Source organism: Pogona vitticeps, chromosome 1, assembly GCF_051106095.1.
Source record: "Pogona vitticeps strain Pit_001003342236 chromosome 1, PviZW2.1, whole genome shotgun sequence".
Classification (NCBI taxonomy): domain Eukaryota; kingdom Metazoa; phylum Chordata; class Lepidosauria; order Squamata; family Agamidae; genus Pogona; species Pogona vitticeps.
The window spans coordinates 342,393,212-342,418,076 of NC_135783.1; the positions used below are offsets into that span (position 1 = coordinate 342,393,212).

General features: G+C 43.9%; 1 protein-coding gene across 3 annotated transcripts in view; it reads left to right on the plus strand.

Moving 5' to 3' along the window:
• KIF26A (kinesin family member 26A) overlaps window positions 1–11,632 on the plus strand; it is a 228,826-nt gene extending 217,194 nt beyond the window's left edge. For 2 of the 3 annotated variants that reach the window (XM_078383832.1, XM_078383831.1), the window contains exons 15-16: window positions 1,816–1,966; window positions 7,939–11,632. In XM_078383832.1, coding sequence (XP_078239958.1) covers window positions 1,816–1,966; window positions 7,939–8,117 — 330 coding nt within the window. In that variant the 3' untranslated portion in view covers window positions 8,118–11,632. The remainder of the gene's footprint in view (window positions 1–1,815; window positions 1,967–7,938) is intronic. The other variant, XM_078383833.1, reaches the window with a different exon arrangement.
• Window positions 11,633–24,865: the final 13,233 nt, after the last annotated feature.

Here is a 24,865-nt window from a genome sequence, read left to right on the forward strand (position 1 = left end):
ACACAGGCTGGCTCTTCTGGGACGCACAGTGAGGAAATCGAACTCCCAACGTCAGTCTCTCCAGAGACCTAACTCATTGAGCTATCCAGCCAACTACCCATTAATTAGGGATATTTAAATCAAGAGGGAAACTGCAAAGAAGCTTCCTACCTTGTTTACATCTGGGTGCAGGATAGAAAGGGGGTAATTTTAGGAGAGAAAAGCAAATAACATGAATTTTCATGGGTGAAAAATGCTTTTTCTCTCCAGTCTTCTGATTTCCTTCATGTTTTAGAACTGTCCAGTTACAGTTTAAAGTTGCATTTTAGAGCTTCTTTTATCTCTGCGGGTACTTTAGATCTTACATCACTGGCTGCTTTTGAAGTTTTCATGCCTGTTACCATAAATTGTGTTGCTCAGCTGTGTTTAATTATTACAATATTTGCTTGGTTTCCATTGCTTCTGATGTTTTAAAGTTTTGTATAAATGCGCCTGACTTACAGGGGCAGCTAGGGGCAATGTTTTGCCCTCCAGATATTTTGGATTGCAATTCCCATCCCCCTGACCCTTGGCCATGCTGTTAGGGCAGTGGTTCTTAACGTGGGCGATAATGCCCCCCCAGGGGGCGATTTCATTTTTCAGGGGGGCAGTAGAATGAAAAGGGGCGGCGTGGAGGCGCTGGAGCAGAAGGGGGCGGTAGGGGGGCGCTGGAGCAAGCCAAACCTGTGAAGATGGCTGCAGTCTTTTTACAGTGTGCATGAATATATATTTTCCTCCAGTCTTAATTTAATTTCAGAGTTTTCATCTTGAAATTTTTAGTTCCTGCATTGTGGTTTGTTTTTATGCCCTTTTTATATTTCTTTTTCCGTCTTAAAATTCGCTTGCAACTAAATCATTAAATGTTACTTTTTTGGGGCATTTCATTTTCTTGGAATTGAATTTTGTTTTCAGGGGTCATTGGATTTAAGTGTCTTAAACAAACAAACAAACAAACAAACAAATAAATAAGATATCATCACCGTGGGGAGGGGGGCGATGATAATTTCCTCAATGGCTCAAGGGGGCGTTTCTTTCAAAAAGGTTAAGAACCACTGTGTTAGGGGCAGATGGGCATTGTTGTCCAAAACATCCAGAAAGCATCGTGTTGGGAAAGGCTCCAATAGGATTACTTGTAAGACAAGGATGTAAATAAAAAATAACACATAACATTGAAATAGAACATTTGTAGTGAAGATGCCATACTGGGGGGCTGGGGTATATAATATCCCCTACTTCCTGTGTGTCTTCTCCTCTCCTGCATCCTTTCTTCCAGGTTCCAGTCACTAAACTGGTGAAGGACATCTAGGGATAGGGATTGCAGAGACAAAGAGACGGATGGGGTAACAGGCTGTGCCTCCCCCCCCCCCGTAGGTTATGCATCTGTAGTTCACCCACAGCTTTTTTTGTGTTTATTTTGCTAACCAAATTATATTTAGTCTTTGCACTGGAGGGTGTAAACCATTTCTCTGCATAAGGTTGTAATTTAACAGTATCCTCAAGAAGTACATTAACTCAGGGAATGGCAATAAATGCCTTAAGTGCTTGTAGCATGTTGCTTTTATTAGATTAGCATCTATGAAAGTCCACTTCCAGCGAAGGTGGGAGGATTGTAAACAGGATCCTTCTTCTACTTAACGGGTTTGGTCCCTGGGCTGTGTATCTGATGAAGCTGAACAATGAGGGCTATGGGGGAGGGGTTTTTTTTTGTTTTGTTTTGTTTTCTTTGAGGAAAGGAAAGAAGGAAAGGAGGGTGACCCATGTAAGTCATAGATTGGTCCTTTTTGTCTTCCCCCAAAGGGCCTGATCTATTTTAATACAAAGCTGAAAATCCTGGAGAGACGCCACCAGCGAATTAGAGAAGTGAAAGCAAAGCATGAGCTCTTGAAAGAGGAGTTGGAGGAAACTAAGGGCAGGCTGATGTTGGATCCCAGCAAGTGGAAAGGCGAGTGTAAGTATTTCTCAGTTGATGAAGACCAAGGTTTCTAGCAGAGAAATCACTGGCTGTGGCGAGAGGGGCAGACTGACAGCTACTGGCCTCTAAAAACTGTGTCGAATTATTGTGACAGACTGGAAGCAGGAGTGAGTGGATTGGCTGTCTCTATATTTTGTGGATTCATTCTGCCCATTTTCTGCTTTCCCTCTCTTTGAGTTTAAAATAGTCAAAGACTGGCTACAGGTATCTGTGGAAACATATACGTGGCACGTGCTAAATATGCCTTTGGTCATCGTGGCCCCTTTGAGAGCTCATTAATGCCGGTGCCATCCAAAAGGCCCCGTAATGAAAAGGGGACCAAAACCTCCTTCCGGCTCTTCGAAGCAGTGTCAGCTTTATTTTGAAAACAAACAAAAAATATAGGTCTTCAGAAAGTCCACTGAGACTTCACCGGGCTCACCATGACTTCTTTATTCTGCTGCACATCGGAACTGGAGCAGGAACTGGCAAGCCACTCCAGTATCTTTGCCAAGGAAACTCCATGAACAGAAATCATGTTAATATCTGGAATCACAGTGAAGTCCTTTGCTTTCAGCTGACGCAGGGCTTGAAGTTGGGTAGCCCATCCCAGATTCCAGCCCATCCTGATCTTGCTAACCTCTTGGCATTCTTACCCATGGCTAAAGCATGAACAAGTATGGAATCTCTCGTCCTGTTCCATGTCATTGTCTGCCACTGGCTGAGGGTGGGTGGAAAAATGATACCATGTGATATCCCCATGCTAAATGTGGCTAAACCTTTTTGATGGAATCTGACAAACAGGTATTTTTCATAATCATATGTTTGGGATTTTTTCTCTCTGTCTCAGCCAGTTTGACCAAATCAACAAACCTGAGTACCATACTGCTCAACTTTTGCCCCAAAGCATTCATGAATACGTTTTAAAAAAAGCACTGTCCCCAAAGCAGGTTTTTGTTAATTTAATGTGTCCCTAAGTCACATCTTCATGGATTGCACTTCTTCATGGATTGCTGCCTTGTCGTGGCGAAGGGGCTTGAGTAACTCAGAGAAACTATGGGCTATGCCGTGCAGGGACACCCAAGACGGACAGGACATAGTGGAGAGTTCCGACTAAACGTAATCCACCTGGAGTAGGAAATGGCAAGCCACTCCAGTATCTTTGCCAAGAACGCCCCATGATCAGAAACAAAAGGCTAAAAGATATGACGCTGGAAGATGGGCCCCTCAGGTCGGAAGGCGTCCAACATGCTACTGAGGAAGAGCGGAGGACAAGTACAAGTAGCTCCAGAGCTAATGAAGTGGTTGGGCCAAAGCCGAAAGGACGCTCAGCTGTGGACATGCCTGGAAGTGAAAGGAAAATCCAATGCTGCAAAGAAAAATACTGCATAGGAACCTGGAATGTAAGATCTATGAACATTGGGAAGCTGGAGGTGGTCAAACAGGAGATGGCAAGAATAAACATCGACATCCTGGGCATCAGTGAACTAAAATGGACAGGAATGGGCGAATTCAGCTCAGATGATTATCATATCTACTATTGTGGACAAGAATCCCGTAGAAGGAATGGAGTAGCCCTCATAGTCAACAAAAGAGTGGGAAAAGCTGTAATGGGATACAATCTCAAAAATGATAGAATGATGTCAATACGAATCCAAGGCAGACCATTCAACATCACAATAATCCAAGTTTATGCACCAACCAGCATTGCTGAGGAGACTGAAATTGAACAATTCTATGAAGATTTACAACACCTTCTAGAACTGACACCAAAGAAAGATGTTCTTCTCATTCTAGGGGACTGGAATGCTAAAGTAGGGAGCCAAGAGATAAAAGGAACAACAGGGAAGTTTGGCCTTGGAGTTCAGAACGAAGCAGGACAAAGGCTAATAGAGTTTTGTCAAGAGAATAAGCTGGTCATCACAAACACTCTTTTCCAACAACACAAGAGGCGACTCTATACATGGAAATCACCAGATGGGCAATATCGAAATCAGATTGATTATATTCTCTGCAGCCAAAGATGGAGAAGCTCTATACAGTCAGCAAAAACAAGACCTGGAGCTGACTGCGGTTCTGATCATCAGCTTCTCATAGCAAAATTCAAGCTTAGACTGAAGAGATTAGGAAAAACCACTGGGCCACTCAGGTATAATCTAAACCAAATCCCTTATGAATACACAGTGGAAGTAAAGAACAGATTTAAGGAACTAGATTTGGTGGACAGAGTGCCTGAAGAACTTTGGATAGAGGCTCGTAACATTGTCCAGGAGGCAGCAACGAAAACCATCCCAAAGAAAAGGAAATGCAAGAAAGCAAAGTGGCTGTCCAACGAGGCCTTAGAAATAGCAGAGAGGAGAAGGGAAGCAAAATGCAAGGGAGATAGGGAAAGTTACAGAAACTTGAATTCAGACTTCCAAAGAATAGCAAGGAGAGACAAGAGGGCCTTCTTAAATGAACAATGCAAAGAAATAGAGGAAGATAACAGAAAAGGAAAGACCAGAAATCTGTTCAGGAAAATTGGACATATTAGAGGAACATTTTGCGCAAAGATGAACATGATAAAAGACAAAAATGGGAGGGACCTAACAGAAGCAGAAGATGTCAAGAAGAGGTGGCAAGAATACACAGAGGAATTATATCAGAAAGATGTGGATATCCCGGACAACCCAGACAATGTAGTTGCTGACCTTGAGCCAGACATCCTGGAGAGCGAAGTCAAGTGGGCCTTAGAAAGCCTGGCTAACAACAAGGCCAGTGGAGGTGATGGCATTCCAGTTGAACTATTTAAAATCTTGAAAGATGATGCTGTTAAGGTGCTACATTCAATATGCCAGCAAGTTTGGAAAACTCAACAGTGGCCAGAGGATTGGAAAAGATCAGTCTACATCCCAATCCCAAAGAAAGGCAGTGCCAAAGAATGCTCCAACTACCGTACAATTGCACTCATTTCGCACGCTAGCAAGGTTATGCTCAAAATCCTCCAAGGTAGGCTTCAGCAGTATGTGGACCGAGAACTCCCAGAAGTACAAGCTGGATTCCGAAGAGGCAGAGGAACTCGAGACCAAATTGCTAACTTGCGCTGGATTATGGAGAAAGCCAGAGAGTTCCAGAAAAATATCTACTTCTGCTTCATTGACTATGCGAAAGCCTTTGACTGTGTGGACCACAGCAAACTATGGCAAGTTCTTAAAGAAATGGGAGTGCCTGACCACTTTATCTGTCTCCTGAGAAACCTATATGTGGGACAGGAAGCAACAGTTAGAACTGGTCATGGAACAACTGAGTGGTTCAAAATTGGGAAAGGAGTACGGCAAGGCTGTATATTGTCCCCCAGCTTATTTAACTTATATGCAGAATACATCATGCGGAAGGCTGGACTGGAAGAAACCCAAGCCGGAATTAAGATTGCCGGAAGAAATATCAACAACCTCCGATATGCAGATGATACCACTCTGATGGCAGAAAGTGAGGAGGAATTAAAGAACCTTGTAATGAGAGTGAAAGAGGAGAGTGCAAAAAACGGTCTGAAACTCAACATCAAAAAAACTAAGATCATGGCCACTGGTCCCATCACCTCCTGGGAAATAGAAGGGGAAGATATGGAGGCAGTGTCAAATTTTATCTTCCTGGGCTCCATGATCACTGCAGATGGAGACAGCAGCCCAGAAATTAAAAGGCGCCTTCTTCTTGGGAGGAAAGCGATGACAAATCTGGACAGCATCTTGAAAAGCAGAGACATCACCTTGCCAACAAAAGTCCGAATAGTCAAAGCTATGGTTTTTCCTGTCGTGATGTATGGAAGTGAGAGCTGGACCATAAAGAAAGCAGACCGCCGAAGAATTGATGCCTTTGAATTGTGGTGCTGGAGGAGGCTCTTGAGAATCCCCTGGACTGCAAGGAGAACAAACCTATCAGTTCTAAAGGAAATCAACCCTGAGTGCTCACTGGAAGGACAGATCCTGAAGCTGAGGCTCCAGTACTTTGGCCATCTAATGAGAAGAAAAGACTCCCTGGAAAAGACCCTGATGTTGGGAAAGTGTGATGGCAAGAGGAGAAGGGGACGACCAAGGATGAGATGGCTGGACAGTGTCTGCGAAGCAACCAACATGAACCTGACACAACTCCGGGAGGCAGTAGAAGACAGGAGGGCCTGGCGTGCTCTGGTCCATGGGGTCACGAAGAGTCGGACACGACTAAACGACTAAACACACACAAGTCACATCTAACAGCAACCCTCAAGTTGAGATAATTAAAGAGTAGTTTTGTCATTGCCATACACCCCCAGTGAGTATCCATGGCCAAGTTGTTATTTGAACCCAGGTCCCCAAAGTCTTAGCCTTTTGCTGTATCCATCGCAGCCCAGTGGCTCCCATAGTTTTCCGAGGGACACAGTTTTTCTCATTTGACTACTGTCCTTCTATCAGCTTCAGACATTGGCCTGAACTGAAAAGTTCCCCCAGGGACTGTTATTTGGACAAAAATGCTAGTCGGTACTGGTTGCCCCAGTGGCTTACTAGGAATGTCACACAATTTGACAGCACAAACCTAGTAGGCTTTCCAAATGATGATTTTTCTATGTTGCTTGAGTGGTACGGCACTGGGAATAATAGCAAATTAATTAATAAATCAAGCCTGTGTAGACATTCAGACATCTTCCCCCAGCTGGGTGCTTGCTAATATAGTAACAGTTGTCAGACCAAATGAAGAAAGAAAGCAAAAAAACCCGGCAGTAAAAACCATTTCCCACTGCTATGGCTGTTCCTCTGATCAACGAAATAGTCTGTTGCCACTCTATATAAGCCACGGCCATGCCTGCTCTCAGCAGAAGTCCTGCTGACATTCTGTGGTGCAGCCCCAGCAGGAGTGTGGAGTGATGTTATTAGCTCACCCCAGAAGGCTAGGGGTAGCTAAGGTCTATTTGCATTCTCCTGATGCAGTCACATGGCATGGTATCACAGCCAGCATGAAGCAATTTGGGACTGGTCCTACCATTAGAACGTGGTGGCACTGCGGGCTAAACCGCAGAAGCCTGTACTGCAGGGTCAGAAGACCAAGCAGTCGTAAGATCGAATCCACGCAACGGAGTGAGCGCCCGTTGCTTGTCCCAGCTCCTGCCAACCTAGCGGTTCGAAAGCATGCAAATGCAAGTAGATCAATAGGGACCACTTCGGTGGGAAGGTAACAGCGTTCCGTGTCTAAGTCGCACTGGCCACGTGACCACGGAAGATTGTCTTTGGACAAAACGCTGGCTCTATGGCTTGGAAACGGGGATGAGCACCGCCCCCTAGAGTTGAACACGACTGGACAAAAACTATCAAGGGGAACCTTTACCTTTACCTACAATTAGGCAAAGTTGAAGCAGTTCCCTGCAGGCAGCAAAGTTGGGGAGTCATGAATGGATAGCAAGTGGCTACTTATATAATTATTGTTTTTATATTTTTATGGCCAAGATGGGGAAAATGCTTTTTTAAGAAAGCTGACTTTGGGTACTATTTGGCTTGACTTGGGGTACAAGGGTGACATGTGTTGCTTTGTTTAGTGTATCACGGTATTTTTGGGCTGATCATGATACATTTTTGCTGCCTGTCTGGGGAACAGTGCACACAGTTTTTATTCTAAGAGCACAAATGAGCTAGGATCAACACCCCAGGACTTTCTGAGTAACAAGGACTATGACGTTATCCACCACCCTGCTTAGGCTTTCTTATAATATAATGCAAAGAGTTTGAGGGTGGTGTTGCATTGGATGGGCAGTTAAGAGCCATTAGCTTTACAAAATACCTGCTCCTCATTTGTTAATATAGACTGACTGGGCTTGCATTTTTGGATCCTCCTTATGTTGGGGTGGTGGTAGCTGTGGGGACTCGTGACGAGGACCTTCACTTCCACTTTCACTGAAAGAACAGTACCCATAGAGAGCATTGTTTGATAGTGACAGATGTCTGTTTATCTCTTGATCTTAACAGTTGAGGTTGACCCAGATCTTGACAAGGAGTCGCAAGATTATCTGGAGGCACTGGAGCAAGTGACGGAGGAACTGGAGCAGTGTGTGAATCTCTGCAAATCGCATGTCATGATCGTCACCTGCTTTGATATCGGCGTGATCTGCGACACCCAGGAAGGAGCACGTGAAGTGGAAGTTTGAAGGTGGTTTGTAAATGGGACTCAAAGAGATGGAGCTGAACTAACAAAGGAGGAGGGAAAGGGGAAATACGTGTGTTGGAAAGAGGAAGGTGGAAAGGTGAAGACGCAGCTTGGATGAAGAATGTTGTTAAAGCCTGAAACTATCAAGGAATTAGAATGTTCTAAACCTTTATGGTGCCTCAGCAACCTATGGATTGTACAAAGATCGACCTGAGATTTCTAAAGGAGGAAAGCAAACAAAAAAAACAAAACAGAACAGAACCTGTTAAGAACCAACTCTGTTTCAAAAGCAGAAGTGCCTTTTCTCATGCATTTGTGACTTGTTTTCTTGATTTTTTTTGTATTTGTTGCTTAGAATCGAAACCAGCAAACCTAAACAGACCATAAAATGTATTCCTATGAAAGATTTTATACTGTATAGTGTAATTTATGATTATATGTAAAAACAAAACAAAAAAACCAGACGAACAAAAATTGTAGCGAAAGCAATAAGTAAATTATGTTCTTACACCTGAATTTGCCTCCTTGTTTCATGGAAAAGCTGGCTTTATGTAGCAGAACAAAAAAGAAAATAAATTGTATTATAATTGATTTTCATGGTTTAGGATTTGAGATATTTTTATGAGCGGTTATCTACTGGAAAGTTGTATTATGAAATTTCAGAATGCTTGGTTTGTATTCCATTTTTTATACTCTTCCTTTTGCAGATCACAATGAACTTGGGTTTTTTTTCCATATTTTTCTTACAAAATATTAGGGCTGAAATGTTTGGTTGATTAATCAGGTTTGATTAATCAACTAAAAAAACTCTGTACAACTGATCAAAAAAGGTGCCTCCTGAATTACCATGTAGCCGATATTTAAAACAGTGTCTGAACGTATTTTTAATATAACCACTTAGCAGCATCTGAGACTGGTAGATACTGTCATTGAAGTTTTCTGTGTTCTTCCTCTCACCTCTGCAGGTATGCCTCTCTCAAGATGGCACATTCAAGATTTTAAAATGTAAGAAGAATGCATTTCCTTTGAGAATTATTATGTGTTCAATTCCTGTGTAACTCCGTGTGGTTTTTACCCATTGCTCGACTAGTGGATGGGCTAAAACTGCATTATAATTTACCAAGATTTCTTTCATCAGGTGCCAGTCCTCATAAATCAGGGGCCACTTTCTTCAGACTATTTATTCTAGGTCAGGGGTGAACAATTTTGGTGGACGGAGTGGGGCAGCACTGTATCCCACTAAACCCGGCTGCTGTTGCTCACTTCTGCTTCCACAGGAATTGCTGCCAAGCTGTTGAAATATAGTAGCATCGTGGTGGCAGGGAGAAAAGGCTGCAGTGTACCATTAAAAGGAAGAAATGCACAGGAGCGTGCGCGTTATTGTCAAGTTGAACTGCGTGCCAAGGTTTCTGGGAGCACCATTCAGCTTGAAAACAAAACTCATGCTCCCCATGCACTTCGTTTTAATGGTAAATTGGAGCTTTTTAAAAAAGGCACTGCCGAAATTCAGTGGCATGTATTAGATGGTACGTATTATCTATCAGGCAACGGGGACTAAACTAACGGGAGGGACATGAAGTCTGTGGGCTACATGCTGCCCCCCTGTGCTCTAGGTGGCCGAAATGAATTTCCACATCCAAGTATCGTCTCCAGGAGAATAAACGTTGTATATGCATTATTACGCTCAAGAGCCTGCATAAAAATCCCAGCAACTTCTGCCTTGAGTCAAAGCTGCTTTGGGTGTGGGTGACTTTTAGCAGAGAGGTGGTGATAGGTAGGATTGTGTGCTTACCTCTTTCTCCACCTCCATGCAAACTGCCGCTTCAGCTGCTCCCTCCTGAAGGTGTTTCGGAGATGTGTTGATCCTTGCTAACACATGGATGGAAACCTGTAGTTGGGGAAGCTGCTAGATGGGGAGTAAAGGGAAGAACGTGGCCTCATGCCAGTTAAGCACTGCACACTGATCCTTCCTTTGCTGGAATCTGTCTCAGGTAGCTTTGACTATAACAAATGAATGGGAGGGCTTCTTTTTATACACCGATTTGTGTGATTTGTCCCTAACTTTGATATTGACCTCATTCTTCACTGGTAAACTTTTCTAGATGTTCTAAACCTGGGGGGGCATCATAAATACCCCCTGTTGTATCCATCCTGGATAAGGTTTTCCACTGGAACCCCAAGAAATGTGTTCCTTTTGGAATGGATCAGAGATGGGAAAAGTCCTTTTTTGGGACGGGAAGTGACAGAACACTCTGTGGTGCCTCGCTGGACAGTTACCCCGCATGACAGTTCTTTTGCTAGACATTGACTTTTTGCGATCGCTTTAGTGATTCGCAAAAAAGTGATTCCTATGGGGGAATTCCGCTGGACAATGTTTGGTCCCTGCTTCGCAAACCGATTTTCACTAGACGACGATTTTGACAGCGCCCTCCACGCTCGCAAAACAGGTGTTTTCGGGACCTAAGCTTCACAAGACAGTGATTTAAACAGCTGATTGGCGGTTCGCAAAGCGGCTTTCCTATGGCCGATCTTCGCTAGACAACGACGATTCTTCCCCATTGGAACGCATTAAACAGGTTTCAATGCATTCCAATGGGAAAATGCTTTTCGCTAGACAATGATTTCGCTAAACAGCGATTTCAGTGGAACGGATTATCATTGTCTAGTGAGGCACCACTGTACTCTGACTAGGGTATCCGGGGAGCTGCTGCCAAAAAGCAAGGAACTTTTCTCATCTCTGGGACTGATGTTAAAACGTTGCTTCAAGGTTTGGGCTGCCTTGAGTTGGTTACGGCCCACAGGATTTCTAGTTGCCGGTCAGTCCCTGCCTTAATCTTACCCGAATAAGTCTGTAAGCAACACTGTGGCTTTTTCCCTCTCTCTTCTGTGTGCTGGAATTGAGAATAATGGGTTAATCGTGGACTTAGTCCCATGTAGAGTAGGTCTACTGAAACAGAAGTGGTTAGGATTTAACACAAAGATCAAACGTATCCGCACTACTACTAAGTCTAGATTCAGCTCTATGTTTACTACCAAAATCACAAGGAAGTGGGGTAAAAAGTTGTCTCTCTTTTGTTTTTGGTAAATATTACGTTACTTCCATATTTTTGTATCGTTTTGACAATAAATATAGCATTTGCATTTTTATGAACTTTGAAAGACAAATATATCTTTTTACAGTTTTTTCTAAGGAAGGCAAACACTCAGGATTGTTTCTAGACATGCTGCATGACCCTTGTCCTTTATTCCTCTTTTCCCTCCCTATTTTCTTTTTTAAAGAAGTCCACTGTTTCAGGTGGAGATGGTTGATAAATTGTTGCCAAACAAAATGACTTTTGAAAACCTTTGATAGTGTATGTAATGATCACATTTCATAAGGAACCATATTTTCTGATCATCTTGCTTTGTACGGGGTTGTGTTTTTTTCTCCCCCGATATCCTTTGTAAAAAAAAATGTATACAGTAATGGCTTGCTTCAGCTTTTCCATGTGAATAAAAAGATGCATCTATTGTTAACCTGGCTCTTGATTTCAATGCCTGGGTATTGGTTTGTCTAGTCAATAAGTAATGGGGCGTTTGTTTTTGTCTTTTTCAAAGTACAAGTAGTATAAAATATTCTTCAATATAGTTACGGTGCTTCTATCTTGAGAATGGAAAAAGCTCAGGCTATGATCACATGGGGAAACGGATCATAATTTGGATGCTTGTGGAGCAGTCCGATGTGATCAATTTCCTGGCAACCATGTCCTCCAAATGTGTTCTGTCCGATGCATTTTTAGTATCACCTGACAGGACAAAATTCCAAATAGAGTAATCCTAGAATGAACTGGAATTTTTAGCATGTATACATTACTGAAACAGCGACGTCTACATTGGCTCAGGCATGTCGTGAGAATGGCTGGTGGTCATAAAAATATACCAGATAATTTTCACCCTGTAAGAGCAACATAAAGAGCATCTGAGACAGCTAGCAGGACGTCTTCTATAGTACCTGTTACACAATACAGTGACATAGGTTTGAAGCTGCTTCTTCCTCTCCACGTACACAAAGGACTGTGCCAGTGCGAAGTCTCCCTTTTCTTAGGTTCATTTTGCTTCTGCCAACTCTGCTCTGTATCCTATTAAGTGCCATCCAATTAATTAGTTCTCCTTGTGATTAGGGGCTAGACTTTTCTGGGGTTCCATCCATTTGAACAAGTGGATAATTATTTCTTTATAACAAAGCAAAGCAAAGTGTGGTGCTTATATCAAGCTCCATAGCGCTTAAAGCACTCGCTGGGTGGTTTACAACATAATTATGCAAGGAACACTTTGCCTTCCCCCACCCCCAGCAAGCTGGGTATCCGTTTTACAGACTTTGGAAGGATGGGAGGCTGAGTCAATCTCAAAGTAGCTACCTGGGCCCCATAAGATCAAATCCAGGTCAAGAACAGAGTCTTGACTGCAGTACTGCAGTTTAACTATTATGCCACAAGGCTCCTGCAGTCCTTGCATTCTCTGGCGTTCCTTCAGATGCCACAGATGTTCTGAAGCCGTGATCCTTTTCAAAAACAGCAGAGCCATGAGCCAAATAATGCAGGCAGTGGAAGGGAATTTAAAACCAAATGCAAAAAGCCAGAAAGCCATACTAAGTCCAGTTCTTTCCCCAAAATTTAAGGAGAACATGGCCAGAGGAGAGCGAGCATCAGGGTATGGGAAATAAACTATATGAAAAATGATTGAGGGAGCTGGGTACACTTTGCTTGGAGAAGAGAAGATTGAGAAGTGAAGGTGATTTTCATAGGCTACCACGTGGAAGATGGAACATGCTTATTTCCCTGCATCAGACAGAGCGTGGGAACCAAAATAATGGATTCATTCGCATTACAAGAAAGGAGAGTCCAACTAAACACGAGAAAGAAGTTCCTGATGGCAAGAGCAGTTTGAAAGTTTGTTTGTTTGTTTGTTTGTTTGTTTGTTTGTTTGTTTGTTTATTTATTTATTTAATTAATTTAATTTAATTTATATGCTGCCCACTCTACCCAAAGGTCTCTGGGCGGCTTACAACAATTAAAATTCAACACAATAAAATATAAAATGATTAAAATACGATTAAAATACAAATTAAAATTTAAATTGCCGTCATTAAGACCCACAGTTAATGTTATTTCAATTAAAAGCCTTCTGGAACAGGAAGGTTTTGACCTGGCGCCGAAATATCATCAGTGTCGGCGCCAGGCGAATTTCAGTTGGGAGGGCGTTCCATAGTCTGGGGGCAGCTGCCGAGAAGGCCCTTTGTCTACAAGCCATCCCTCTTACCTCCTTGAGGGATGGCTCTTTCAAAAGGGCCCCCTGGCTAGATCTTAATAGCCGGGTAGGCTCATATGGGAGGAGGCGGTCCTTCAAGTATCCAGTGGAAGAGATGACACTAACAATGGACTTGCCTTTGGTGAAGGGTTTTAAAAAGAGATGGGCTGACCATCTGTGATGGATGCTTGCACTGTAGACTTTCCGCATGGGCAGGGTTTGGACTAGATGACCCCGAGGTAATGTCCAATGCTACTATCATTCTAAGAAGTGGTTCTCAATCTTGGGTAACCCACGTGTTCTTGGACTCCCAACTCCCAGGAACCCTGGCCAGCATGACTGGGGCTAATTCCTTAGACTGCTTCTAGGAATTGTAGTCTAAGAACACCTGGGAACCTGCCATGAGTTCAGCTTAAGAAGATCTGGAATCTGAGGGGTTAATTACAGCTGAGGAAAATGCTGGGCAATCAGAATCACAGGCAACTGAATCTCCACCAGATTCTCCTCCCCCAATAGCCAGGGTGAGGACTAAGCTTCGGCAAAGACTCATGACATGAAGGGCAGAGGATCACATGAATGCTTCCCATAGGAACATCAGGTCGACCAGCCCTGAGTTTTAGCAGGATGAAGTGTTTAGATGACTGCTGCTGCTATAAAATCTGCACCCAGAGGCTTGCAAGTTTGTGGAAGCAATACGTCAATACTCTGGATTGCATCCACACTCCTGCACCTTGTTCTCTGGACCCTTGGCTTTGGACTTTGACTTCTGACTACGGTTTGTGTTTTGGCTTTGGCATTTTGGTATCTGCTTTGCATCTTCTGGACTTCTGATATTGGACTTACTCATTGGACTTTTGCCTGTTGAAACCCCCTGGGAATGAGACAGAACCATTGCTTGATGATATAACTGAAAGGCAGGAAAGAGTCATTTTTGTGGAATCATAAACAAATGGGTGCAAAATTCTCCCCAGCGAAACCAGAAGGGCCCCCTATACCAGCAACGCTCCCCCCCCCCCCCATTTCTTGCTCTCCCTGGGATCCGACAATTCACACTGCAGTCTGGGAGGCAAGACTGCAATCAGGTTAGACAAGCTGTCAAAAGCAAAGTGGAATGGAAACGCCTCAAGAGAAGATTATAAAATTAAAGCTATGTAGTTTTAACTTTTAATGGATTTAATCTTCTCATTCTATCTTTTATTTGAATTATTCACTATATGTCACTTAATTATACATTGCCACCCAGAGGCATTTGGTACATTTGGAGAGAAGTACATTTCTTATATATTCTCTCTCTCTCTCTCCCTCTCTCTCTCTCTCTCTCACACACACACAAACACTTTTAATACATCGAATATGGTGTCATGTTTTGTGTGTCAAACTATGACTCTGAAGACCTGGTTTCAAATCCTTGCTAGGTCATGAAACGTACCGCTTAACACTTTCTCACTCTGGCCTACATCACAAGGCTGTCGTGAGGATAAGGGAGAGCAAGGAGAACCATGTATGCTGCTTACAGCTCTCTGAAAGAAAAGCATAGAAACGGGACAAATAAATAGGATCAAAACAGGGTAGAACAGAGTAATGGTACTCTATGTGTTACTGCCTAGGGAAGTGGCCTTCAGATATCTTGGACTCTAGTTCCTGGAAATCTCCAAAAAAATATTCCCAGTCAGAATTCTGGGAGTTCTAGGCCACACCTACAGACTCAAGAGTATAATAGGAAAAGGCAGCAACACAACTTGAAGTGATGTTGACACTGATATGACATAGTGACTGCAGCTTCAATGGGTGAGGTTGGTATAGTTCCACATGCTGTTAAACACAGTGTCCACCCTGCAGGGGGTGAAATCAAGTTCATGCAAGTGCAAATCAATCTTTGGAGATATGCATGCACACTCCGCTCCCCTTGAGAAATCTTGAGGTATTTCATTGTCTTGGGATGTTAGTCTCTTGATCACCAAAACAAACAAACACGTCCACTGAGTCAATGAGAAATCCAACAGGTCAAATATTAGAAGTAGAGCTAGCAGCATGGTAAAGGTTATATCTTCCATTTTCCTTGCCACCAATGAAAGCACCAACAGCCATCCCAACAGGACCAAGGGTAACACTCATTCTTTGTGGCTTAGCTCTGAAAGCACAGCATGTGTTGTCAGAACATTATGCCGTATCTAGCTTTCCTAGAGAATTGACTAGGTGGTCATGAGGGATTGGCAGATATGTCAAGTCAATTTCGGCCAACTTCCTCCTCTCCCCGTTCCCCCTTTCTGGGCTTTGCTAGTTCTACATGCTTTTTTTTTTTTTTTTTGAAAAATGGGAGGAAAAGCATATACATATTTGTCTGCACATCGTTCAAATGTACATTCCTGGACATCGGTTCCCCTTGACTGAAGAAAGTTGCACATTTCAGAAAAGTTAAAAAGTGTTTTTCAGTCCATTTGTAAAGAATCCCGGAGTTCCATCATAAACATTTTCTGACACTAACAGGGCAATTTTTTCACACAGCTGGTCCTTGCCCTGCCTTTGCTTCTTCTAGACAGCCAAAATAGAATTATATCATGTGACCAGGTTCTTCCCTTCATATGGGTTAGCATCATAATTTGCCTGTGATGAACGAGTTACACAAAGCATGAAATAAGATGAAATGGATCATGTAGACTTTAGAAAGTTTAAAAAACAAATCATATGGAGGACTAATCTAAACTTTCAGCTGTTGACAGTGTTTGCTAAGGACCCCCACTTAGAAGCATAAATTCTAATTATTTGTCCTTTTGTATGTATACAGTTATTTGCAGAGATGGCAATTACTCAGAAGGCAAACAGCCTAAATTACAAAATCGTTATGCACACGGCTATCAGTTAAAAAAAGATCAATCCCCTTTGCAGAAAAAGAACACCACAGAGACAGATAGATCAATGGGCAGATATCTGTAAAGGAAGAGTGGGAGAAAGCAGTGCAGTTTGGGAAGTTTGCAAGACAGCCCTGCACTTCTTCCTGGGGCTGCCAATGACACATACTAATATGCAGTAACACATTTATTACAGAAAACTATAAGCAGATGGAAAATTCTAAGCATTTCAGGAAATCATAGGCGATACAGAAGAATGTCAGTGGATGGAAAGACCACGGCTTGGTTTAGTTATAGCAGAAGAGTCTTGGCACAGTATCAGGAATGGTGACCCACTTGCCAGCCAATGCCATCCTCCCAGCCCCTGCCAGGGAACCATGAGATGGTTGAATACCAAGTGGGTATGAATACCTTCTGGGCACAAGACTACTAGAGGTGGTCCATTGTCACCTGCTTTGGGGGACTGTGGCAGCCCTCCTGAGCTGGGCATGACTCTGATGGGGGGGGTCTTCTCTAGTTGGGGATTAACGATCAGTTCATAAGGCAGGACAGTTCAGGACAAGGTAGGTAGGTCATCATTGCTGAACCCCGACACCATATGATCCCTGTCTGAATTTAGGCCTGGAAGACCAAAGAAAAGTACAGTATAGATACATCTGTTAATATCTCAGCCTCAGCTTCCCATTTACTGATCTGATGGCATGTCAGTCAAGTTACAGGAAGCCAGATTTCAACTGAATATCAGGAAAAACTTCCTAACTGTTAGAGCAGTAAGACAGTTGAACCTCGGGATTTGGTGAGTGCTACAACACTGGACGTGTTGGCGCTGCAGGTTAAACCGCAAAGCCTCTGACCTGCTAGGTCAGAAGACCAGCAGTTGTAAGATCGAATCCACGCGGCGGAGTGAGCTCCCGTCGCTTGTCCCAGCTCCTGCCAACCTAGCAGTTCGAAAGCATGTAAATGTGAGTAGGTAAATAGGTCCCACCTCGGTGGGAAGGTAAGAGCATTCCGTGTCTAGTTGCGCTGGCCACGTGACCATGGAAACTGTCTACAGACAAACGCTAGCTCTATGGCTTAGAAATGGGGATGAACACTGACCACTAGAGTCGGACACGACTGGACTAAATGTCAAGGGGAACCTTTACCTTTACCCTACAAGACTGGAGGAACTCAAGAGAAACTTAGACAACCACCCGGCAGATATCCTTTGATTTGTATTCCTGCATTGACCGGGGGTGGGGGGGTGGGGTTGGACCTGGTGGCCCTATAGGTCCCTTCCAACTTCACTATTCTATGATTCTATGTGAATCAACATGACATAGTGTTACTATAGCCTTAAATTTACAAGTCCTTTGGTAATTAAACCTATAAGGTCAAGGTAAAGGTTCCCCTTGACATTTTTTGTCCAGTCGTGTTCGACTCTAGGGGGTGGTGCTCATCCCCGTTTCCAAGCCATAGAGCCAGCTTTTTTTGTCCGAAGACAATCTTCCGTGGTCACATGGTCAGTGTGACTTAGACACGGAACGCTGTTACCTTCCCACCGAGGTGGTCCCTATTTATCTACTTGCATTTGCATGCTTTCGAACCGCTAGGTTGGCGGGAAATTAAACCTATAAATACCAGATATTTCCCTATAACAGCTGCTCTTGAATGATCATCTTCAACCTGGCATCAAATTCCTGTTAAAATCTTTTTTTTTTTTTTTTTTTTTTGAGAAGGGTTGTCATTAAATGCTGTTGTTTTGAGAAGGCTTCATAAAACAGAAAGTCCCTCTACTGTGGTGCACATTGACCACTGGACAGAAGACATCTGGGTCACTCACTTTCAGGGGATGGATCATGGTTGGAATAAGGAACGCCACCCCAACATCTGGGAGTGGGGTACCTCTCCTGCCCCAGTTCATGCTCCAAATGAAGTCATTTCCCCTCTTCCTTCTCCACCTCAATAGGAAACCCATTGGCTCTTTGTCTGTTTTATCTCTTATCTGTCTCTGTTTGCCTGCAAGCAAGAACCGCCAGAGGTAGTCACAGTTATGAGTATATCTAGAGAGAGCTGTCAACAACCACAGGGAAGTGATAGGCCAAGGAGCAGTAGCTGAAATGAGGCTCAAAGGAGAACATAGTTTTGATGTGTTTTTAAAAGCCTCTGGGTTTTGTTTTTTAAACCTGGATTTAAAAAAACCAAACCAAACCCAGAGGGTTGATCCATATCTTCTGTAAATACACATGGAAATTCACTCGGGGGGGGGGCGGAGGACAGAGCTGCAAAGGCTAACTAGCAAGTGAGGCAGTTAAAAGATAACTGGAACAATGAAACCAAGAGATAATTTACCATCTCCAGGCTAGCGGGTGACAAACTGTATGGAGGGAGCCCAGCTTATTTGCTACGATCCTCGCCTTCTGTAGCATCTCTGTGCTATATTTTCAGCGTCACTGGAGAGAAGCGATGGGTAAGCTGTACAAACAGGATGCAGCCTGAAGGAGGAGGAAGCAGAAAACATCAGGGAGACAGAAGGAGAAAGATGTCAGTACACACGACAGAAGCTGGTGAAGTGGTTTGACAGCAAAAATCATTGGCTACCTTCGTGGAATATATATATATAGATTGGCTGCATCCATAGTCTTTAGTTCTTTCTTCTGATGATCTCAAGGCAGCACACAACAGCCCCACCTTTCTGTCTTATCATTAAAACAATGAACCTGTGAGGTAGGTCAGGTTGAGAATGGATGGCTGGACCAAGGTCACCCGAAGAGTTTTATGGCTCAGTGAGGACTAGAACCTTGGTTTCCCAAGTACCAGCTGAATACTCTGAGATGTGGACCCATATCGTCTCTTTTGCTCAATGCTTTTTGATAGAGGATGTGTGAGGATTCCCACAATTATAGTGGGAGCACAGGAGGTACCCTTTCAGCCAACTGCCAGGAGATAGCAGAGGAGGCAAGTAGTAACTTAGCTAGAAAAGCTACATTGATACCCCGTGGCATATATAGTGATTCTCCTCCCCAGTTTATATTCAGAAGAATCTTGTGAGGTGAGCCAAATTTACTTAGTGAGTTTACAGCTTTGGAGGTCAAGACCATAGATTCCCCAATTCCCAGTCCCGCTCTCTAATGATGATGCACACAAAATTTGCTCTTGTTACCCAAGAAGCCAGATCATGTGACACCACAGGGGCCCACTCCAGATCTCATATGTTGGCTGGGAAATCTCAGAGATTGGAAAGCTGCTGATTTGGCCATGCTACTAGGTTAGAAGGACCAAGGATTATGCATCGTAACGCAGGTCTAGAAAAGGACCAGCAGGTTACACAAAGATCTGTTCTCCTATACAATGAGGGAGAATACATTGCCTTATGCAGAGAGAGATCTGCAGGAATGTGTTTGTAAAATACATAGAATAAGACATAACCCATGACAGGGTGTGTTTTCTGCAAGATTCATGCCTACACCTTAAGGGAAATTGCCTCCAAGGGGCAGGCGCTCATACCGTAGATCTACACGACAGCTTGTTTTAGAGTACATTATCTCTTCTGCACTCTTTCCACAGATGATTATAACTTGGAGGGGTGGGGGAAATGGGAGGCTCACAGTAAGAATGAACACAAGGGATATTTGTGTATTTATTGGATTTACATTCTGCCGTTCTCCCAACAATGGGACTTGGGTTGGCTCACAGGGAGTCTGAACAAAAGTGCAATTAAGACATGTAGCAGGCTTGCACCGTGAAAGGACATATAAAACATAATGTAAAAGACAACAGTGGAGTATAAATAAATGAAATACAGCACTCATACAGTAAGGCAAGCAAACAAACCGCCACTTCTTGTTTAGCCAGCTGCCAAAAGCAATTTTAAATACACATCAGTGAGAAAGTAATCATCATTATCGTCTTAGAACTGTGGAACTGGAAGGGACCCTATGGATCATCAAGTCCAGCTGAGGGAATCAAACTCCCAACTCATGGCTCTGCTCTAGATACTGAAACAATGGAGTTATCCAGTAGAACACCAGTACAGTGGTGCCTCGCTAGACAATGATAATCCGTTCCACTGAAATCACTGTTTAGCGAAATCATTGTCTAGTAAAAAGCATTTCCCCATTGGAATGCATTGAAACCTGTTTAATGTGTTCCAATGGGGAAGAATCGTCGTTGTCTAGCGAAGATTGGCCATAGGAAAGCCGCTTTGTGAACCGCCGATCAGCTGTTTAAATCGCTGTCTTGCGAAGCTTAGGTCCTGAAAACACCTGTTTTGCGAGCATGGAGGGAGCTGTTAAAATCACCGTCTAGCGAAAATCTGTTTACGAAGCAGGGACCAAACATTGTCCAGCGAAATTCCCTGTTAGGAATAACTGTTTTGCGAATTGCTATAGCGATCGCAAAAAGTCAATGTCTAGCGAAAAAACTGCCTAGCGAGGCACCACTGTATCTGTTAAAAGCTTTTCCCACAGTAAACTCCTGTCAAAAAACCTGCCTGGACTAAAAGAGACTTACTTCTTGGTAAAAGGACAATAAGAAGGAGCCATCTGACAGACCCACACCTTAACTGTGTTCACCTGGAGAAAGACTGGGCTGGGAGGCTTTATGGCCTGAAAAAAGCTTGCTGTCTTCACTGCCTCTTAGAAAAAGAAGTTGCCCCAATGTTTGCGGGGAACTGGACACACCCAATGTGAAAGTGATAATTCCACATGCAACCCCCCTCACTCCAGCAAGATTCTGACACAATCAATTCTTTTTAAAAAGGTTTTGGCATTATCATTAAAATATGTGTTTCCACAGTTTTCAGGAGATTTCTCCTCCCCCCCTTGCTTATTAAGAAACGCAACAGAAGCTGTCTATATTTTTGTAATTAACATTTTATTAATTCTTCAATCTATCTACATTCAGTTCATGCTTGTTAAACATCGTGTTACTTGGGTTACTTATAATTATTTGTTTTTGCATCTTGGTGTCTTCTTAGTTGTCCCTTCAAAATCTACACATTTTTAAAAAGGCATTGGAACCAATCATGTGTATATTTTTGCGTACAATATTGGCTACTATCATAATAATGCTCTCGTAGTATACAGTATTCTCAAAATCCTCTAATAAAATGCCTGATAAAAGAAATTCTGGTTTCAAATCTATATAATTTTGAGGCAATTTAACCAACCAACTTTGTATATTTTATACCAATAATAACTAAATAGGTTCCTAACACACAATAAATGTTAACTAAAGCATTTTATATAGACTTTCTTTATATAATTGTTTTGCCATTTCTATCTCCACATTTTTCTGTCATATCTATATCAATATACAGTGGTGCCTCGTATAACGAGTGCACCGTTTAACGACGAATCCGCATACCGATGGCCCCTATGGGGAAAAATCGCTTTGCGATTTTTCCCCATAGGCACCATTTCCCCCCAGTTGGGTGGTGCTTGCCTCTGAGCACCAGCGGTGGATGCTTCCCTGGAGGTTGCTCTGAAGGCAGCGCCGCCCATCTGGGCGGTGCTGCCTTCAAAGCAACCTCCAGGGAAGCATCCACCGTCGGCGCTTGGTAGGGCTTGCCTCCGAGCCCCGGGGTGGATGCTGAGGTTGCTCTGAAAGCAGCGCCGCCCATCTGGGCGGTGCTGCCTTCAAAGCAACCTCCGGGGAAGCGTCCACCGCTGCTGCTCGGAGGCAAGCCTCGCAGCTAGGCGGGGCTTGCTTCCGAGCGCCCCAGTGGAGGCTGAGGTTGCTCTGAAGGCAGCGCCGCCCATCTGGGTGGTGCTGCCTTCAAAGCAACCTCCAGGGAAGCATCCACCACTGGCGCTCTGTAGGGCTTGCCTCCGAGCCCCACGGTGGACGCTGAGGTTGCTCTGAAGGCAGCGCCACCCATCTGGGTGGTGCTGCCTTCAGAGCAACTTCCAGGAAAGCGTCCACCGCCGGTGCTCGGAGGCAAGCCCTGCCCAGCTGGGGGGAGAAGGCGGCGAAGGTTCAGGGCGCCCACGGTGGACGCTTCGCCGGAGGTTGCTCTGAAGCCTGGCTTCAGAGCAACCTCCGGGGAAGCGTCCACCTCAGGGACTCTGAACCTTCTCCCCCCAGCTGGGCAGCGCAACCTGCGGGGAGGCGTCCACAGCTGAAGCAAGCGCCGCCCAGCTGGGGGAAAATGGCCGCCCGCAGCGTTTTCGCGCCTCGCTTATCGAGGCGGCGAAAATGGCGGCCAGATCGGGATTCTTCGCTTACCGGTGAGTTTTCCCTCAATAGGAACGCATTAAACGGAGTTTATTGCGTTCCTATGGGTTTTCCCCTCCCGCATAGCGAAGAATCCGGATAGCGTCGTTAATCCTGGAATGGATTAACGTCGCTATGCGGGGCACCACTGTAAAATCTAATATATGTTAATTAAGAATTCACTTCTTCCATGTGGAAGGGATGGTCACTCTCAAATTGGCCTCCTCAGCCACACTAGACGCTGTTCCAAGTCCTCCATACAGAGCACGTTACCATAGTCTTTCGAGACTGAAGGATGCCTAACTAAACTAAGAATTCACTAAAATATAAAACAATTTTGCTGATCTTATTAAGCCTGCTCCAATGTTAGGATATCCAGTTGTTTGGGTAGCCTACAGGTGTTTTTTCTGAACAACAATACCAAATATCTCCATTATCGGAACCTATGTTTGTGTGTTGATGTTACCTGCCTGCCTGCCTGCCTGCCTGCCTGCCTGCCTGCCTGCCTGCCTGCCTGCCTGCCTGCCTGCCTGCCTGCCTGCCTGCCTGCCTGCCTGCCTGCGTACGAATAAAAAGAAAAATAGAAAGTTTCTCCAAGTTTTCCCTTTTTTGTTCTTGGAGGCTGAAGACTCAAGAAAAAGTAATGTTAAAATTACGTATAAAAATATATCCACAACACACTAATGCCAGCTGCTGATGTGTGCATATATTTAGCCAAGTTCCTGTGGTTTTTAGTCCTTGGACTTATTTGACTCCCAGCTGTACAGGCATCATCTTTCTGCTGCCCCTTGTTGCTACGGCAATCGTGGGCTTGTTTGTATATGTTTAAAACTGCTTTTCTTCCCTGCCCTGACTTTGCCCATTCCCATTGCTTTGTGGCTCTCAGTCAAATGGGGTAATATCCATACAGTTTGCTCATATGAGTCCAGTGACAGACATATTTGTGGTAGACACTGGCCTCCCACTTACCTATCACCAAAAAGGAAGCCATGCGGCCACGAAAGAGGAAGACCAACAAATAAATAAAATGAAGGAAGAGATTGGCCTGCATCTAATTTCATGGGTTTATTCATATACAACTTGTGTCGTATACAGACACAAGATTAAAAATGACTTCTGTAATTTAAATGGCGTTGCAATGCGTCTCATGCAGGTAGGGGAGAATATGACCAGATGACTTGCACGCCAGTTAAGTCCATTGCCTGAGTGGATAGGCAACTCCATGGTCCCTAATCTCCATCCTTGAAGCTCTGTATTTCCAAACAGTTAGGCTAGGTGGTCCTTCAAATGGAGGATGCCTTCAAAAGTTGGATTGTTCTCTGGCAGCCCTTTGAATGGAAGATTGCTCTAAAAGAGGACCTGTGCCAGCTATATGCAAGGATCCATGCACTGGTCTTCTTCAGCGTGGCAACACAATATGAGGTGTCGGTGTTAAATGCGCAGCAGGCTGGGACACAGGTAACTGCCCCCCAACCCCGGAATAAAGAGACGAGACAAAATAAGTATGGATTAAAGCAGCACACTCATGGGCCACACTTTATTAATCATTCCGAAGAGATATTTGCCAATCAGTTAGCAAGGGGGGGGGTCTGCAGTAGTGCGGAAACAGATAAATCTGTCATCATACAGGCGAGTCCCCTGGCCCCAGGTTCTCGCGGTCTTAATGACAGCAGAAACCTGGCAGGCCGCTACTGAAACACCCCCAGACCTCGACCCATTTTCAATCGATGACTGTTGGCCTCGGAAGTGGCCCAGCACATCTTTCCCGCCCAGGAGCTGAATCGCATGATTCGCAGCCCTGGGAAGTCTGATGCGCTGTTGTTTCGGCAGGCCTTCCCCTCAGATAATTCCTGGTGCCCTCTTTTCCCTCTCCTATAGTTCTCCCATTTTGTTTAATGTTTTTGTTATGTAAAGACTGTTTTATATATATATATATTGTATTATTTTATGTTGTTAGCTGCCTAGAGTGGTCCTGATCCGACCAGATAGGCGGGATATTAAATAAATAAATAAATAAATAAATAAATAAATAAATAAATAAATAAATAAATAAATAAATAAATAAATAAATAAATAAATGTTAAAATTGGGACTCACCGAGAAATACCTGTTTTTCCGCACTACCCACCAGTGTGACCAAAATTTCACCCTACAATTGACAACAACCCTTACTAGTGTGGGATAGGCAAAAAATCCCCCCATCCCAGAGCCAATCGGGATGAAGGTCAAAAATTCCTATCCAGCCCCAAAAGGTGACCAGTAAAACTCACAGTAGAAATAGGACGGGCGGACGGGTGCATGAGAAAGAAGAGACGGTTAGCCAAGAGGACTCCCCCTTTTATACCTGAGGTAGTCTTCCTGCTCTTTTCAGCCTCTCAAGAGACTGAGAGAAGTCTCACTCCTCTGTGGGGTGGGGCAA